Here is a 19,330-nt window from a genome sequence, read left to right as displayed (position 1 = left end):
TCTGCCAGCCTTAAATTCAAGGAAAGAACAAAGTTGCTTACAAGGCAGTGTTGGATTTCATTTGCCATCTTGCTATGCAATGATGTTCCAGAATCCAGTACTGAAAACACTCCGAGCCCGTAACCCCAGTCCTCTTTGTGTGCAAAGATAGGGGTGATCTACGTGTTTGAGCTCTGCAGCACTGCTCTCTAGAGGTTGTAGTTCTAGGTAGGGCTGTGCAATATGATCTCAAATCAATATCACGATAATTTCACACATTTACCTCGATAACAATAAATTTACGATAATTTTTTGGAAACCCTGGAAATTATATGATTACATGATATTCTGAAAGATCATGTTTTAAATATGTGAAACTATTACTACTATTAAAGCTTTGTAAATGTCAGGCACTGCAATTTGAGAAAAATATTTTCTCGAGGGCACAACGTATCTCTTGTCAGGGGTTTGAATGATTCTTTTGAAACCACTGTGTTCCACTGTAGCAATGGGGACCATGTCCTTTGCTATGTAGTATGTAATGTCATTAGTTATTCAATTACATTTGCGTGAATCTTTTGCGTAATGAGTGGCATTAGTAAATGCTTGTGTAGAGACAGCTATTTGGGGGAATCACTTCGACCATGAGTTCTCTTGTCAGTCTCTCTCTTTTTTCGGCCATGCACTCTTCGTATTCATGGTTGTGTTTCAAGTGATGAAACAAATTGCTCAAGTTACATTAGGCGCAGAAACAGTTTTTAGACTGGGTTTACATCTGACTTATCTTTTTTCAGCATCCTGTTTGCTGAAGGCAAAATATGACCAAACGATCGACACTGCATAATTTTTAGATACCAGCTTGTCTTCATTTGTACTTGAGTCTGACTGACTGACTGGGGTTTAGCATGAGCACACGTGTTGTCTCGTGCCCGGCACGCTTCTTTGTGTTTTGAATGAAGAACGAAGGTTGGACGAGGCAGAAGCATGTGACTGGATATGATGACTGGGTGTTTTTTTAAGGGGACCGCTCATGAAAGTGCACAGTGGGGAAAGCTTTTACCGTACATACCGACAAGCAAAATTAGGTCGGTGAGACATTCTTAAAGTCAGTTTCGATAAATTTTCGATATATCACCCAGCCCTAGTTCTAGGTATATATTGACCACACGCTAATGCACTGGTCTTTGAATCCAATGACTAGCAGCCTCTGGCTAGCCTCTGGTGGTCATGCCGAAGCCAGGTTCCTCTGGTCCTCCTGGATAGACAGATAGGAAATCTCTATTGAGACCTGCAGCTGGAGTGTTTGCATTCCCTTATGTTTAAATACTATGAAGTTGTCACGTGAAAGTAGAGAAACTACAGTATTATACTAACGTATATGATAAAATCTACTTTTGTTTCAGATCACAGCCAAGAATATACGGACACCACTGGCATTGACTTGCATGAATTTTTAGTAAATACATTAAAGAATAACCCCAGGTAAGGTGCATTGCTAAATTTTTGTATTTTATTTTTTTATATTTTATCTCCACTAATAAGATGTGTGTTTTTGTCAATTCCCATTTTAAAGCCAAAAGTCAAAAAGGAAAAAAAAAATCATACTTCACTATCCATAACTCTATCCATAAATCTACTTTTTCCATATTTCACATCGGTTCCCAATTCAGATAATATTAGTTTTCATTATATTGTGATTTTTCCAATATGCTTAAAGCATTAAAAATAATTACAGAAAGTTTGTTGCCAGATGCACTGAAAGTTTTCACTTTGTACATAATTACAGTTAAAATTCCAGTGATTAAATCAATTGTCTTCAATATGTGCAGTTTTACAAGCACTTTGAGTTGTCATAAATGTTATTATAGTGACTCTTTCTTGCAAATATAAAATGTGTTAGAAAGCTTAAAAAGTACTCTTATTTGTGTGTTTATTTATAAACATGGATATGAAGTGACATTTCAATTTAACAAAGAACTCAGATCTCATTTTGAGTAGTTATTCAGTAATTACAGATGGATGTATGTTTGTTCATAAATACTCAATCCAACCCTTATGCTCTAGTGGGATTTGCCTCTTAATTCATTTTATAAATGCTTTACTGGTGATTTTTTAATGACTTTTGTAAAAAGTACTGGAAGTAATTAGGTTTGCTAAATCCCAGAAAATTCTCTTCCCCCTGCCCTTACTCAATTAGTAAGACTCTATACATCACATACAGATGTAGCCATTCAAAATGCGCGGTAAAAACCTGCGGTACAGTAACCTACCCGCAGGGCACCGGAGGGCACCGCGGTAAGTGATTGGCTGGCCAAAATGACCGACAGGGGCACTCGTGGTGCATTGGTTGGTAGTGAAAAGATTTAATCATTTAATGTCTTTACTGTGCAAATTTTAATCCGCTTAGTTTTGAATATTTATATGGAATTTTACCACTAAAGGGAAATTTTAGTAGCTGAGCATAAAAAGAAGAGGAGCATAATGCATCTGAAGGTCATAAACGATATTAATTTAGGAACATAAACATAACTGTATGTACATACAGATGCAGCCATTCAAAATGCGCTGTAAAAACCCGCGGTACAGTAACCTACCCGCAGGGCACCGCGGTAAGTGATTGGCTGGCCAAAATGACCGACAGGGGCACTCGTGGTGCATTGGTTGGTAGTGAAAAGATTTAATCATTTAATGTCTTTACTGTTCACATTTTAATCCGCTTAGTTTTGAATATTTATATGGAATTTTACCACTAAAGGGAAATTTTAGTAGCTGAGCATAAAAAGAAGAGGAGCATAACGCATCTGAAGGTCATAAACGATATTAATTTAGGAACATAAACATTACTGTATGTACATAAACTGTACTGTGTATGGCTGGTTTTGATAGTTTAAAGAAAAAATACACAGAAGTCTTCCATTTCTCCCTAAACATTTTAAGCATGAAAGTTTTATGAAACGGTACCCAAATATGTGATTGCTGTATAGAATGAATTTTAATTTTTAAAAATTATTTAACACGGAAATTAAGCTGTTTACATCTTCCGCCTGAGAAGATGCCTAATTAGATTGCTCATAAACCTAATCACTTGCTTTTTCTTTTTATTTAGGCTCAGATTTCAACTATAGATCATATTATTAATAACCATAATAACAACCAACCAACAAAAACAACCATATAAACATAATACCAACCAAAAACATAGATAACGACCACAATACAAAATCAAATATATCAAACCATTATACTCTCGCAAATTCCTCCAATTATCATAATCCCGCCCCTTATGCAAAACCAAACCCTCCTCTCATCCCAGTTTATCCTCTTTATCATCCTCAAAATCTACTTCGATTTTCAACTAAAAGCATTTTCAACTGCTTACTGGGTTTTTAGGGGGGGGGGGTGTCTTTCGCTGGAAATCTTGCCTGCTTCCCCTATTCAACCCCCTCTCTGCCGGAGTGCTGGCTGTGACGAATTAAACCGGTTTCACAGGTATTCAAAGTAGGAAGTACAGTGTTAAGTGGTAGCTGGGCTACTCCCTCAATAGAATCGCTTTAACATGCTAATGCGTTGGTTTAACACTCCGGGAGTGGCAAGCTTCCAATGTCAACTCGACTCGATTGGAAGACAATGAACGTATTTTAGCCCTAAATGAATTAATAGCAAACATGGTTTACATAAAATACATTTTTCCAAGAAAGTTTATAATAATACGATCTATAGTTGAAATCTGAGCCTAAATATAAAGGAAAAGCATTTTCAGAGAGCAATCACGCTGTGTTTATGTAGAAAAAGCAATTAGGTTTATGAGCAATCTAATTACCTATTCGCTTAAAACGCTATATAAAATAAAGTTTATTTAGAGATGAATGATCAGTGTCGTAGTTTAAATAATTTTCGTAGGAGGGCTTGGACAGATTCCAAGTGCATTTTTGCAATTTACGTTGCAATTTAGAGCTTTCTGGCAAGAGGAGACACCCAAATTATAATGTAACATGCCACTGTTTGTGCATGAACAAAGTTATACTGCAATTTTCCTTAGATACGCGATTAAAAAAAAATTTTTTTTGAATCCCCCGCAGAACACACTCCATAAGAATCAGCGCTTTTATACAGTATATCGCTTTTAAACACATATATTTAAACACGCGTTTACGATTTAAATCAAAACGCGATTCAAATCAATATAAATGTTTATTTTGTAACACATAGATGACTATTCATTGTTATTAAATAGGCTTAAATTCGATCATGTTGTGATATTAAGAAATATAAATTTGTTTGGTGCGAGTGAGGTTTTATTTAATCTCTGACCAAGGGAAACATTTCATTTTTTCAAAGAAATGTTTGTTAAAAAATAAAGTCATAGTTCCATGGGATTCAATCACATTTATACATTTTAGAAACGTTTCATCCATACAAACACCACAAAACTATTCTCGATCGTATTTCTGAATGGTATGTTACACTTAGTTCACTGTTTTAAATACATCTAATTAAGAGAGTTAGGTGTTAGCATAAACTATTAGCAATAATATTAAATTTAGCACTGTAATAAGTTGTTGCACTTTCCCCCGCATCTTGTAAAAATATATTTTCATTGTTCAAATATACATTAAATCTGACTATCATATAATAAGTTAAATACAAAACTAAAGAAAAAATAGGGTTAAATATAATTCAAAATATTTTGCTAACAATGTTAACTGTTTATAAATAATAAATTGTATTAACTAAAGAGTAGGATGGCACAGTTGTTAGTATGCTTTTTGTTTTGTTTTGTTTTTCATAAATACAACAGTAGTACCTGATGTCTCAGTGGCTTTCAAAATTAAATTATGCATGCAAACCTGTGAACTAGAAAGATAACTAAGATATCCATCCATTTATAATGGTGGCAAAGTGGTTAGTGGCTATCTTGGGGCACTGGGGTCCTAGGTTCAATTTCTGCCATCCTGTGTGTGTGGGGTTTGCATGTTCTCTCTGGGTTACATGGTTTTTCTCCATATGTGTGATATGACTCCCTCTCGCACTCCAAAACATACTGGTAAGTTAATTGGTTTATGGGAAAACTGGCCCTGGTGTGTGTGTGTTTGTGTCTGTCTGTCCTGTGATGGACTGGCGCTACTTCCAGGGTGTATTCTGCCTTATGTCCGTTGCTTACTGGGATAGGCTCCAAATCCTCTGTACTGGATAAAAAGATTAGAAATGGATGGAAGTAAAGGCACTGTGTGGATGGAACTATACACAGTGTTAGAAACCCACTATGAAATGGCAGCATCTCACTGAGAATAAAATATTTTATAGTGCTGGCTTAAGGAAACAGCCTTTCCACCTCTCTTGCACATCAGTATCCATACCTAGTTATTTAAACAAACTGCCTCTAATTATAAACATCTTAATATGCTGGCTCTGTGGATCCGCCTCAGCTATGTTTGCCCATTCCTTCAATTCATGTGCATCCAACACACAGTTCGCTAGCAACTACACAAAATCTAAAATACAATCCTCATTTCAGTATCTATGTAAACATACAGTCTGTTAACTTCATCATCTTCATCAAAAGTATGCCTAACCCCATTAGGAAGTGTTCTTGTTATCAGTGTATTCCTCAGCTATCCCCAAATTATCTTCTTCTTACCAACATCTCTAGTCTTTTATCCTGCAATAACTCAGCCAACACTTAAATCTCCAAAAGCTGCTTGTGTTAATTTCTTGAAATCACAAATATCATGTGTAAATACTGACCATGTAATACTCTGCATTGTGGAATAATAGTTTATTTTAAAGGGAACTAGAGAAACTAAGAACTAGAGAAATCAAGAAAGGCTTTTTTTTCTAGAATTAATAAATGCACATCCTGTTCACTGGGGAAATTAAATCCACACTGAGCAATCTTCAATATGTTCTGAATATGACAGCGAGAATCCTATCAGGGATGCATTACACCTGTTTTCAAGTCCTTGCATTGGTTATCTATCAGGTTTTGAGTCAACTTCAAAATCCTCATCCTCATTCAGTACCTACAGTATATGGCTTATTATCTGTCTACTCCCCACCTTTGTCCGTCTGACTCTGGTCTTCTAGCTGTCTTCAAGAACATCTACATTCTGTGGGTGACAGGGTCTTCTCTAGCTGCATCCCAGAGCTCTCAATTTGTATTCCCAGTGATATCAGTCACGTACCCTGAGTGCATTTAAATCTAACATCAGAACCTTTCTTTTCAGAAGACTTAGTGTCTGTATCTGCTTCATTTTCTAATTTTGGTAGCACCTCTAACTGCTTGTCTTTCTTATATGTATTTACTTTGTAATCTGTGGTCCTTTTATCTGTTTTTATATCTACTGTACTGCTTTGAGATGCCACTTTTAAAGGTGATATATAAAATAAAGTTTTTTTTTATTATTATAGAGAAACATGATCAGTTTTCCCTGGTTCAGAAAAAAAGATCTAAAGTATACTAGTTTGTCACTCTTCTCATTCCCTTTGCTAAATAACTTTTCATACTAATCTGATCAATCTAACTGCCTGTTTTCTGTGCTTTCTCTATCCTGCTAGATTTGCAATTATTCTGAAAATTTTCTTCTTGAAATAACTCATTTCTAAATACCTTTTTTCACTGTTAACATCTTGCAGCAACTCTGCGACAAAATATACACTTAGCACAGTTCATCCTGCTACCAACATTGAATAAAAAAAATCTTATGATTTCTATATTTATGTCTTTATTTAGTGGTCATTAGTGACAAAGGCAAAACTTTCTTGGAAAAATGTATTTTATGTGTTGCGGAAAAAACTGACTTGCTTTAACAAAGTATGTTTACAAATCCTTTCACCTGGCAATCTACCTGAATGCCCAACTATCTGAGAAGCCCTCCATGAAACCATGGTTGCTATTAAATCATTTAGGGCTCATTGACAGAATTGCTGTTTTTTATGCATGCTAATTTTCTGATTCCTCACTCTGTTTCATGTTTATAGATAAGACTTTATTGATCGCGAAGGAAAATTGATGTACACGTTCATGTACATGATGAACATGTTTGCATGTTCTTTTGTAACATACACCTTTTTGTGATTTTTTTGTATATCTAAGCAAGTGTTCCTGCATCCCTCTTCTGCACTATAGGCATGGCTTTTTTTCTGTTTGCTCAATTTCTAAAACTTTTTGCTCATGTGCATTTTTGTATTTTTTTACACCTCTAGCACTTTAACGTCCTGAATTTTCATTTGCCTTAATTTGTAGAATGAATTTGAGTTTTAGCCTTAAAAATCTTAAGTTTTCACTATCTTTTGTTTCTTGTCCTACAACTGTTATTATTGATCACCGAATTATTGTACTTGACATGACTTCATTGGCCTTTCCTGAATGTCTATGACAGGCAGAGAGAGTGCTGTTTCTGGTGCGATCTTCTGCAGCTGACATTTCACTGTTTTAAACAACAAGAAATAAGATTGCTCATAAATCACTTATTCTATATAAATACAGCGTAATTGCTCTCCGAAAATCCTCTTTTTCTTGTTCGTTTTAGAGACCTTGATCGAAACTGATTTTAGATGTCAGAAAGGATTTCTTTTCTCTGTATTTCCTACATTGCTGTGTTGAGATTTTAACTTTATATTTAGGCTCAGATTTCAACTACAAATCGTACACTAATTAATAGCAGTAAATACTGATGTTTTGCTCCCTCTTACAACAAAAATATATATGTTTTGTACCTGGAATGAACTTTATTTCGTACACGTAGCTACTACCATTCGGACACGAAGCGGTTAAAGATGGCGGCAAATCAGACACCCAGAGGGGGGGGGGGGGCGTCTTCTTGCCTCCATAGCTAAAATGCCAAATAGGAGTGGCTTAAGCGACATACACAGTCGTGTAACTGACAGTTTGAGGTAGCCTATCGTGTAAATTTCGCTTTGTTGCTGATAGGTTAAGCTTTCGAAACTCTGCCCCAAAGTCATGTGACTGATTTTTCGCCCTGTTTCGTTGGTTAAACGCAATGATCACAAGCACCACCATGGTAACTGGGATGTGTAGTTTTTAATTCCGTTTGAATAATAACTGTACGTACTGTCTTCATATTTGGCCAGGGCTTTAAAGAGAAGGCGCGCCAAAAAATGTCAGTGCCGTCGTCTCCGCTTTAAAGGTACCCCCGTGCTGGAAGAATTTGACCTCGGAACGTTTGCCCAGCGTACTCCTAGGTACTGTAACTGTCGTGTGGATAGTTTCACAAGAATCAGACAAAGGTTTAAGCATCGCTTGTTCTAGATAAAACTGCAAAAAAAACAAAACAACAACCCATAATGTACTTCTTTGCGGCTCTGTTTGCCCAAATCATATATTCACAACGTGAAATCTAGAAAATAATATTACGTAACCAAAATCCGCAATATGGAAACAGAACCTGTGTAATTGTTGATAGATGATGTACCCGTAACATTTTTACAAGACGAACTACAACATTTAAGAAATGACTTGTATGTACTTGATATCTCTAATCAATCCACAGGGACATTGTTAAAAGCAGAGTCCCAGCACAAAACGAAACTAAAACGCATACCGTTTCGCGCTTCTTATTAGTTGCTTAAAAGTAATTTGACCGTATGAAATGCAATATATAAACCTAGAAACATATACGTGAGCAGTATTTACGCACTGTAGTATCGGTGTTAAGACATACCTCTCAAATACTATAAATCAAGTTAAAAATATTTCAAGACCGATTCTGGTCATAATGAAACCATGTTTCGTGTATGTTTTCTTTAAAGTACCGAGACCAGCCATATACTGTATGGCTATATATACCATATACCAGCCATATACTTGACACCTGAAGAAGGCTCCACGGCCGAAACGTTGTGTTCTCTTTCTTCTTTTTTTCAGCATGGAATAAACCTATTACTTGTTCCATATACTGTATGTTTATGTTCCAAAATTAATATCGTTTATGGCCTTCACACGCGTTGCAGTATGCTCCTATTCTTTTTATGCTCAGCTACTAAGATTTCCCTTCAGTGATAAAATTAGATATGAATATTCAATACTACAACGGGCACAGTAAAGACGTTTGCAGTAAATCTTTATATGACAGACCAACATACCACGAGTGCCCCTGTCGGTCAACCAATCACGTTCCTAAAACGTATAATGTAACAAAATTAAAGACGATTAAAATCTGTAATCTTTCCACTTGTACTGTATGTCATTGGAAAGTTTCTGCTTTGTGTAAGGATGGTATCAAAAAGTAATCTTAAGTGGTGAGAAAGCTATTTAAGGGACTTAAAAGTAAAAGGAGATGCTTCATATTGCTTAACTAATTTTAAAAGCTAAGTTATAAATGCAGACGCTCCCTCGGTGCCGCGCTGGGTGTAAATATCAAAATATACATTCGTCCCGGGCAGAGGCCAAAGAGCGCCCGGCAGGGGTGCGCGGGGAAGAGCAGGACAGGAGTGAATCGGGCACGTAGACCAGTGGGCTACAAGGGAATTCGCATGAAGAGTGAGGCGAAACAGCCCTACACAGCCCTGTCGCAGTACACGAATATAATCATATCGTTATTAAATTCTTTAGATACGTGATTCCATATTATATTAGCAGAAAAGCTTAAAACTACCACTTTTTCCATACGCTATTTCACATGTTAGTTAAATACTTCGATGCTTTAAATGTTTAGGGAGAAATGGAATACCGGTGTGTATTTTTCCTTTAAAGTACCGATTCCTGGAATCTGACAGGCTGACACCCTTCTGAAGTGGTTCCATAATATCTGGTATACGGAAAAGAAAGCATTGATAAAAAAGCCTTTATTCTCATGTATCTCATACAAGTATCTTTTAATACAGTCTTTGCTGTGCTCTTGAGGATCCTTGTGATATTTTGAGCTCTAGTTGAATGATAAGTGTCGCATTTTAAATCATTTTCGTAGTTAGAAATTATGAAACGCCCTGTTAAAAGCAAGGGAGTTTTTATGCCCGTTGAAGTAAAAGAAAATGCCTGACAAAGTAGGGCTTGGACAGATTCCAAGTGCTTGTACAAATGTGCTAAAGAAATTATACTTTGAGTATCCAGCTTGTCAAAAGTCATTCATTATTAATACTATTAGTAATATCTTCGGTAAAGGCTTTGATGCATAAATATTTCTGATAAAGGTAGGTTGTGTACTTTTGTCCAACTGAGCAATCTTGCTTTCATAAAATATACCAACATTTTAATGACTGATGATTAACATGCTGTAATACAAACTTCAAATTTAAAAGCTCAAATGCTGTACATGAGAGGTTAAGCTCCCCGTGGCGGTTTTACAAGGTGATTAAGCTCCCCCTGGCGGTTTTACGTCAAATGACGCGATTAACTGCGTGATACTGTGACACGCCCACCGGGGTATGCCGCGAAATACCCCACCAATTTTGAATGGCTGCATCTGTATGTTTTAATTGTACGTATTCAAGTTACCAAACCAGCCTACCACAGTGGATGTTAACACAGATTCAACATAGATCTATAGAATAAGGTCATCATTGTAATACACACATTAAAACAGCAGATTTCTCAGGAAGAATAATCGCTGTTGAGTCTTCTTACATATAACATCCATATTTTTCTCAAAGGTTAGTTTTTAGTCAACAAAATTCCCAAGATAATTGTAACTATTGATTATTTAAGTTTCTTGCTCCTCAATGACTGTTGATTTTGCAGTTGATGTGCTTTTAATTTGTCCCATGCTGCATGCACATTCTGCACGATCCTGGTGAAATGGCAGCCAAAACAACTTGCTCTTAGATGTACTCTTAGTGTTCAAAATCTGCATCTGTGTTTTGGGGATTTGTATGGAAGATTGTGACAGTGCTGATTTCAGAACAGTGCTATCATTTCCTCAAACAGGTGACATAAAGCCAAAGTATCGAGCACTCTTTCCCTTTATATTATTTGGCTTTAAATGGTGTTATAGAACAGATGTTTGGGTGGAGTTTAAATTCTAATCTTGCACTTCTACTACGCACATTTTTTCTAGCATTCCTCCCTCCACCAGTGCAGCATGTTCTCCCTGGCTCTTCCTTTATAAGTGAGGAAGGATGTGACAATTAGTTAAAGCCAACTGAACAACTGAAATTTGACACTATGGACCTGTATAGAGGAAGCAATGGTATTGTTACATAATTTAAGGGGCTGAAAAGATGAAGAAAATAAAGCAGGATAATCAATAATTAACATAAATACAAATCCAGCCATTCAAAAAAGGCAAAGCACAATGCGGCACACTGCATGGTAACACAAAAGACCTTTTCACTTTTTCAAAAAATCTGATGCTGGACTGCACTACTTTATAAATGTGCCAGGTAGCACAGTGAACGCTTAATGTGGGCTGTCACATGAAACTCTTGGGTACGAATCCCAGCCATTGGGGAAAATCTGTGTTCCATAATGAAATTTAATTTATACACTCTTTTTGACATTTTTATTAATTTTATATATCCCATTTTATATAAACACAAACAGTACAGGTTCTCCTGCATCACTATAGTGGAGCTGAAAAAAAGTGCTTTATCTTGGGAACCAAATCACAAACACTACTTTATAGAGCACAACGGAGCATATTTTAATACTAAGTAAAATCAAGTATTAAAACTAAATATTGCCTATATCTGTTTATCATTTCCTGCATCATTATCACTATTTCTAGCCTGTTTCTATTTCCAAAACTGCTTTAACGTGGTTATATATAAGGACAGTAAATCAGGGTTCTGTGCAGGATTGTTCCCATTAATGCTAGTGGACTCATTTTTTATAAATAAACTTGTTTTAGTAAGGGTCTCTGAGACGCAATGTTCAGCATAGAAATTGAATGTGTTAAATATTTATTTTATGTCAGTGGTCACTGTGCTTAAATCAATTAAAAATGGATGGATCGGTGGATGGATAATTTTACAATTTCCCAATTCAACAAAGAAGTCATTCTCTTGAAATGCTGTTTAAGAGTATCCCACTCCCAGTTTCTTTCCCCCCACTGCTAGGACATAGGCGCTAAAGAGAAAGCTTATGAGAAGCCAAATGATAAGAAATTGATTATAAATGGTTTAAAATCACTATATTGCTTGAAGAATTTAAAAACTGTCAGCCTGAATGAATTGTAATTTATCTGAAGGAGAAGAAAGAGCATTTTAAGATTTATTAAAATCAAGTCTTCTGTCGTTGGTTGTTTTTACTAATCACAGTCCTTTAGGTTTTTCTTTATTGTATATAAAACCGTAATCAATGACTGATGTGCTTGTATGTTACAGAGTTACTGAAAATTAGATGGGTGCTATCACTTGCTTAGCTTTGGTGGGATTTTTCTGTAGTCTAAAAAATTATAGTGAAGTTTATCTTGTGAAACTGCATTTCTTTCAACAAACATTGTTTATTATAAAGAGTAAGGATGTCACTTCCTGCTGTGTTTGCTAATTTGAATAAGCAGGTTTGTTTGGGTTCTGGGTGTTTTTCCTTTGTAGTACTGTGTGGGACCAGTGTGGTGACTGGCTGGCAAATTGCTAAATTATGTCATTGCTCCATAACTTATCAGCGATTCTTCAACAAGAGAGCCCCGTTAGTTTAAAGGATTCTGCTAGAAGTCCCGAAAAGAGGAGGGATTGAGTGGGCGTCTGCTGATAATTTTAGGATCTTGTTGGTTGTCAGGCAGTGGTGCATGTTTTTATTGATATTATGGGGGGTAATGTTGAAGAGCTGGGCAAGTATTTGTTTTTTTTATTTCTTCTAGGTTAGGTTGTTTCAGTGTAGCCAGTTAGTTGCACACATTATTTTTTTGGCATTGACTTTGCTGTTGTTTTTCGGGAAAGGGAGTTGTGAAAATGTGTAACCTAGAATTCATTCAAAATAAACTTCCCAGAGCTCATGGGAGATGCAAACACATTTTTACTTTGGTTTCATAATATCACTAATCTTAGGTAATTGTTATTTGTGTTTTAATGCCACTTCGTGCTGAAATGTTGTGGCATTAAATTGTAGATTGTTGATCTGATCTGGCCATCAACCGTTTTACTCCCCCACTGTCAGTATTCACACGTTTGCTCATTCACATCTGAAGAAGGTTCCACAGCTTCCTTTGTTTTTCCTTTGCAGCCTACGCATGCTGACTCCCTACTCAAATTCTTTTGCTCATTCATGTTCATTTGTGTATTAATAATATGAAAATAATTACATATAATTATTGTGGTATATATAATAAATATATGAAGAATATTATATACATATTATTTGATTTAAATATTACAGAAAGTCTTTATTTGTTAATAATAATAATTGTTATTTATTTCTAAAAAAAAGTAGGTCTAGCACATTGGCAGGGAAGCAGACCAAGACCCTTTTAGCTCATAGGCAACATTGCTACCACTCAACAAAATTGGCAGTCTAGCTGAACGACATTTTTTAACAAACTTTTTGTTTTGCAATGACAACAACAGAAAAGGTAGTTAAAATAAGCATGTCAAAACACTTCCAAAACAACCACAAGTGATCATGTTTAATTAGAATCAGTTGTATGAAGAAAATTGAATACCCCACTAGAACCAGCTAAATATGTTTCTGTGCATAAATTAATATTGTTAATGACATGCAGAAACTTATTTTTATTTTCAGCTATTTTCAAAAAATCCTTTTAGTTACATGATTCCATATTAATATTCCATATTAAGTGAATTTCAAAAAGTTTAAAAAAGATAATATTTTTGTTGTAAGAAGCTTATTTTCACTAGCGTCTAATATACCATAGTGCCACGTATCCATCATCTTTGTCCAATGAATCACAACGACGAAGTATTCTGCAGTATAGTGAAGCAAACTGCAGCCCATGTAACACATTATTGGTTTTTAACAAGCATTCTGGATGGCTCCATCAATAATTATAACCCCCAGATTGTAAAAAATATCCCAAAAATATTACCAACCAAGCGGTTGGTAATGCTTGAGGCACCTGAGTTCTTTGTTCTCTGGCACTGCTGGTGAAAGAGGAATAAATGAGATGGGATAAACAAATATTTATTAATAATGACAATAGCTAAATGGCACACAATGTCACACACAAAATGAAGTGTAGCACTATTTACAAACAGGACATCTCAGAGGCATACATCCTGACCAACCAGCAAAAAAACAATATACCAGTGTGCAGAAAACCTATAAAATGATTAACAGGTCAACTATAGAATTAAACCTGTTATCTAAATCTCTCTTCCTATAAATTTGGACTTTCTCGCTTCCTATAAAAGTTAACTTGACCCTATCTCAAACCAAATTTTATAGTTTTTCAATTTAATGCAATATAATGTAACAGTTGCTGAAATCATGTTTTTGTGCCTTTATTTCAAACACATTCTTCTCTTTTTGGCTTTATTACAGGGACAGAATGATGCTGTTGAAAATGGAGCAAGAGATCATTGATTTTATTGCAGACAATAAGTATGCAGCTCATTATTTTTTGTTTCTAGATGGTTGTATGCTCACTACTACAATGAAAGCATAATCAATGATACAGAATTTTTATTAAGCCCTTGGCTGAAAAAAACAAAACAATGAGAAAATGTTTAAATCCGCCGCAAAATTAAGCAGCATAAAGATACTATAAAAATGTTGTAATTGATTTTAAGATAATACTAGTAAATTGTCTTTCTCTATTGAACCTTATGTCATGTTTTTAATTGCAAAATGTATCATCCATGTAACATATACGGTACATCTCTATGGAGCTATTATTTTTATGTGGTCTTGCAATTGATTAACTTGCAGCCATATTGTTTTGCCATCTTTGATTAGCTTTGGTTGCGCACTGCTTACTTATGCTTACTTTAAAAGGAAAATAAAAACACATTTTCAGTGTACATCATTTTTAATCTCATCAAAAGACCAATGTCTCACCCTCTCATCTGAGGATTGACTCAATTTTATCTTTGATCAATAGGGATGGGGGGGCAAGAAAGCAAGAAATAAGAAATAAACAAGTATACAGTATATAGCCTAAAAAGGAGTCCCTAGCACTGTTGATTGAGAACCACAGTCCAACACATTTTCTATGTCTTTTTATAATTGGTCCAGTTAGGCTTTAAAATCTAACTTTTACAAATCTTCTGATTTTAGATTATTGTGTGTGTTTAGATTATTATATGTGTGTTCTCCAAAATTACCAAATGATTGTAGGCACAGGAAACTTATTATTTTGATTTGTTATTTGGTTGTTATTATGATTATTGCAGTAAAGCTTGTGATACTATACAAACACATTATTACCTTTTTGTTTGTGGATTTCCAAGCTGTCTTTTAAGCTTTAAAGATAAATAGTACTTCAACAAAACAATACAAAAATCTTGCACTAAACAGCTTAAAGAACAGCTTTAATGCTCTGACCACCAGCATCTCAGAATCATATACAGTGAACAAATTGCATCTGTTTTAATTATCTTTTGTATAATTTTAATTATATTTAATGCCCTATAATTATTTTTTCTCTTGATGATATTTTTCAAAATGGCTGTATTTTCTCATAACATTATATATATATATATGATTTGTTTTTGTCTTGTACACTTTTTTTCTTTTTCAGTAACCAATATAAAAAGTTTCCTCAGATGTCTTCATATCACAGAATGTTAGTGCACAGGGTAGCAGCTTATTTTGGGATGGATCATAATGTCGACCAGACAGGAAAATCAGTTATCATCAACAAAACAAGCAATACAAGAATGTAAGTACAGAACATAATTAACATTCTTAATGTATATATACAAATAATGGATATCTTTATTAAAAATTTTAAAAGTAATAGATATTAAAATGTCAATGTTTATGTCTATTCTTGTTATTTTTAGAACACTAACCTTTGTTTTATATACAGATGCAGCCATTCAAAATGCACGGTACAGACACGAACCGCGGGTAATTGTGACACGATGATGCAAAATACCGCGGTTTGTGATTGACCGACAGGGACACTCATGGTGCGTTGGTCTGTCGTAGAAAGATTTAAATGTCTTTACTGTGCCCGTTTTAGTATTGAATATTTATATGGAATTCTACCACTGAAGGGAAATCTTAATAGCTGAGCATAAAAAGAATAGGAGCATACTGTTATGCGTGTGAAAGCCATAAACTATATTAATTTTGGAACATAAACATACAGTATATGGCTGGTCTCAGTACTTTAAAGAAAAAATACACACCAGTATTCCATTTCTCCCTAAACATTTTAAGCATCAAAGTTTTTAACTAACGTGAAATAGCATGTAAAAAAGTGGTAGTTTTAAGCTTTCCTGCTAATATACTGTTGTGGGAAATCCTTCGTCCAAGGAGCAGGACACAGTCTTTGTGGATTCAGTTGTTTTATTGAGCTCAATAATGACATCAACGCGCGTTGGGTCTGCCCCGCAGGACAGACAAACTGCAAGGGTTTCCCAGCTCTTAAATACAGTATGATCTCAGGAAGATGTTTTGTTTCACTGCTTCATGTGTATTCGTCTTGCCCTTTGATATGTAGCATGAATTGACCGGTTGGTCCTGTCTCAAGTCCTGTCCTTTGATGTGTAGCTGTCCTTTGATATGTAGCATGAGATGACCGGTTGGTCCTTCTCAAGTCCTGTCCTTTGATGTGTAGCTGTAATTGTTGGAGCTGCTTAAGATATGTTAAAACAGCCGACATATTACACAATGCGCCTGAACCAACACTGTAGTGTTGAATACAGATAAATTATATATATATATTTTCCATCAATAATATATATATATAAGTGTTTTCCTACTTCAATAATATGGAATCACGTATCTAAAGAAATTAATAATGATATAATTATAGTCGTGTACTGCGACAGGGCTGTGTAGGGCTGTTTCACCTCTGCTCATGTTACTTCCACAGTAGCCTGCTGGTCTACGTGCCGGACTAGTAACCCGCAGGTTGTGTGTTCAAATCTAGCCGGCGCCGTGACTTTTCTTTTAACAAACATTTATCTGGAAAAATAGCAATATTATGGACAATTAATTGACTTTTTATATTTCTATATATCACAACATGATCGAATTTAAGACATTTTTAATAACAATGAATAGTCACCTTCTTTCCTTCTGACAACTGTCCCTGCTTCTGCTTCCTGCTTCTATCGTGTGTGTGTGTGGGGGGGAATCCCTTTAGATCTCCCTTCAGATTTAAAAGGTTATTAATTAAAACTACCACTTTTTTACACGCTATTTCACATGTTAGTTAAAGACTTTGATGCTTAAAATGTTAAGGGAGAAATGGAATACTGGTGTGCATTTTTTCTTTAAAGTACCGATTCCTGGAATCTGACTGGCTGACACCCTTCTGAAGTGGTACCATAATATCTGGTATACAGAAAAGAAAGCGTAGATAAAAAAGCTTGGATTCTCATGTATCTGATACAAGTATCTTTTAATACAGTCTTTGTTGTGCAGTTTAAATAATTTTCATAGTTAAAAATTATGAAACGCTCTGTTAAAAGCAAGGGAGTTTTTATGTCCGTTACAGTAAAAGAAAATGTCTGACAAAGTAGGGCTTGGACAGATTCTAAGTGCTTGTACAAATGTGCTAAAGAGATTAGCAAAAAAAGTCATTCCTTTATCGTATTGGCTAGCTAATGTCCTGTCCTCGTTAGTTAGATCAACGAAATGCTGTGGTGTTTGTCAAAGAATAAAATAAAAAATTATTTTCGTTTAAAATGACGGTTAGAAAGAATGTGGACCAGCGTAATACTTTGAGTTTACAGCTTGTCCAAAGTCAATCATTATTAATACTATTCATAATATCTTCGGTTTGATGCATAAAATATTTCTGCATAATTAAAATATTTATGATATAGGTAGGTTGTGTACTTTTGTCCAACTGAGCAGTCTTTCTTTCATAAAATATACCAACTTTTTAATGACTGATGATTAACATGCTGTAATACACAGTTTAAATTTAAAAGCTCAAATGCTGTACATGAGAGGTTAAGCTTTATTGGCTCCTCCTGGCGGTTTTACAAGGTGATTCCGGATACTTTCCGGTATGACATCAAATGACGCGATAAACTGCGTGATACTGCGTATTGATGCGACACGCCTACCGCGGTATACCGCAAAATACCCCACCCGTTTTGAATGGCTGCATCTGTAGAACTTTTCAAGGTACACCATCTTAAAGTGCTGTGAAAAAATAATTGATTGAGACTATCATTTGCAAAATAACAGAGTCAATTAAACAGATTAAAAAGCTACTATATAAAAATGAGTTTTATGACAGTATTTAAAAATGCTGATTGACTGGTAGGACCTGATATGGTCAGGGAGATCATTCCGTAGACTTGGAGCAATTGAACAGAAAGCATGGTCACTCAGTGTAGAGAAAGTCATACTGGAGAGGGAAAGACTGCCAGTGGCTGAAGAGTACAAATGATGTGTAGGTGCAAAAGGAGTTAATAGTTCACTGATGCAGTCATGAACCAAACCATTTTTGCCATTGCAAATGCCATTGTATCCCTTTTAAATGAACCACCTTAGGTAAGGTTTAAATATTAACATGAGCAAATGTCAGACTGTAACACAATTTTTGTTATAACTACAGTACATACTGTATTTATACAAACTTAATACATACTGTATCTCCAAACAGTATTGATATATAAACAATAGGCTTTAAAAGTATTGTTCTGCCTTACTTTATACACTATATATTATGTAGAATAATTTCCTTTTTGTGTGAAGAAGTCAATTTTATTCTGTAAGTCATTTGCATATTTTTGTTTGTGTGTGTGTACCAAGATGGAGATTACATTAAAGTTAAAAATTGAATGCACTCAGCACTGAAAACTATACACATGAAATAATAACATAGAACTAAAACAGCTTTCATTACATTAAGCTGATGAGGGAAATACGGTAAATTATGGCAAGGCCAATAATTTCTCATATTTAACTGATGTTAATTGAGCTATAAAACAAAGCAGTGTATTTAGAAAATGACTTTTCTTGCTGTTCAGTAATGTTTTCTATCTTAGAAGAGGGTTATTACTGTATATTAATATTTGAATAATTGTCAATTTCGGATACAAACATGGCATCTTGGTAGAGAGTGATTTTACACTCTCACACCCCTGACATAAGAAATTCATTTATTTCAGTTTGCAGTTATGCAGTTATGTGCATTGGTTTGTAGTGCAGTCATCTTACACATTGCATTCTGACTCCAGCTTTTAAAGATTACATATTCAGAGTGCAAATTAATCACATGGTCATACATAATCAATACATATTTGCTGCTATACTTCAGCATAAAATCTGAAGATTTACTATTACAGCCATCTCAGTTCTGGCCTTTAA

The 19,330-nt window shown here is 35.1% G+C and overlaps 1 protein-coding gene across 3 annotated transcripts in view; it reads left to right on the top strand.

The window, feature by feature from the left end:
• The window catches only part of LOC102686563 (cAMP-regulated phosphoprotein, 21), a 162,197-nt gene that overhangs the window by 45,828 nt on the left and 97,039 nt on the right, over positions 1-19,330 (top strand). For all 3 annotated transcript variants that reach the window (XM_015357290.2, XM_015357289.2, XM_015357287.2), the window contains exons 7-9: positions 1,383-1,461; positions 14,372-14,431; positions 15,570-15,710. In XM_015357290.2, the coding sequence (XP_015212776.1) occupies positions 1,383-1,461; positions 14,372-14,431; positions 15,570-15,710 (280 nt within the window). The remainder of the gene's footprint in view (positions 1-1,382; positions 1,462-14,371; positions 14,432-15,569; positions 15,711-19,330) is intronic.

Source organism: Lepisosteus oculatus, chromosome 10 (genome assembly GCF_040954835.1).
Source record: "Lepisosteus oculatus isolate fLepOcu1 chromosome 10, fLepOcu1.hap2, whole genome shotgun sequence".
Lineage (NCBI taxonomy): Eukaryota > Metazoa > Chordata > Actinopteri > Semionotiformes > Lepisosteidae > Lepisosteus > Lepisosteus oculatus.
The sequence above is the reverse complement of the archived record's forward strand: the minus strand, read 5'-3'. Positions and strand labels throughout refer to the sequence as shown.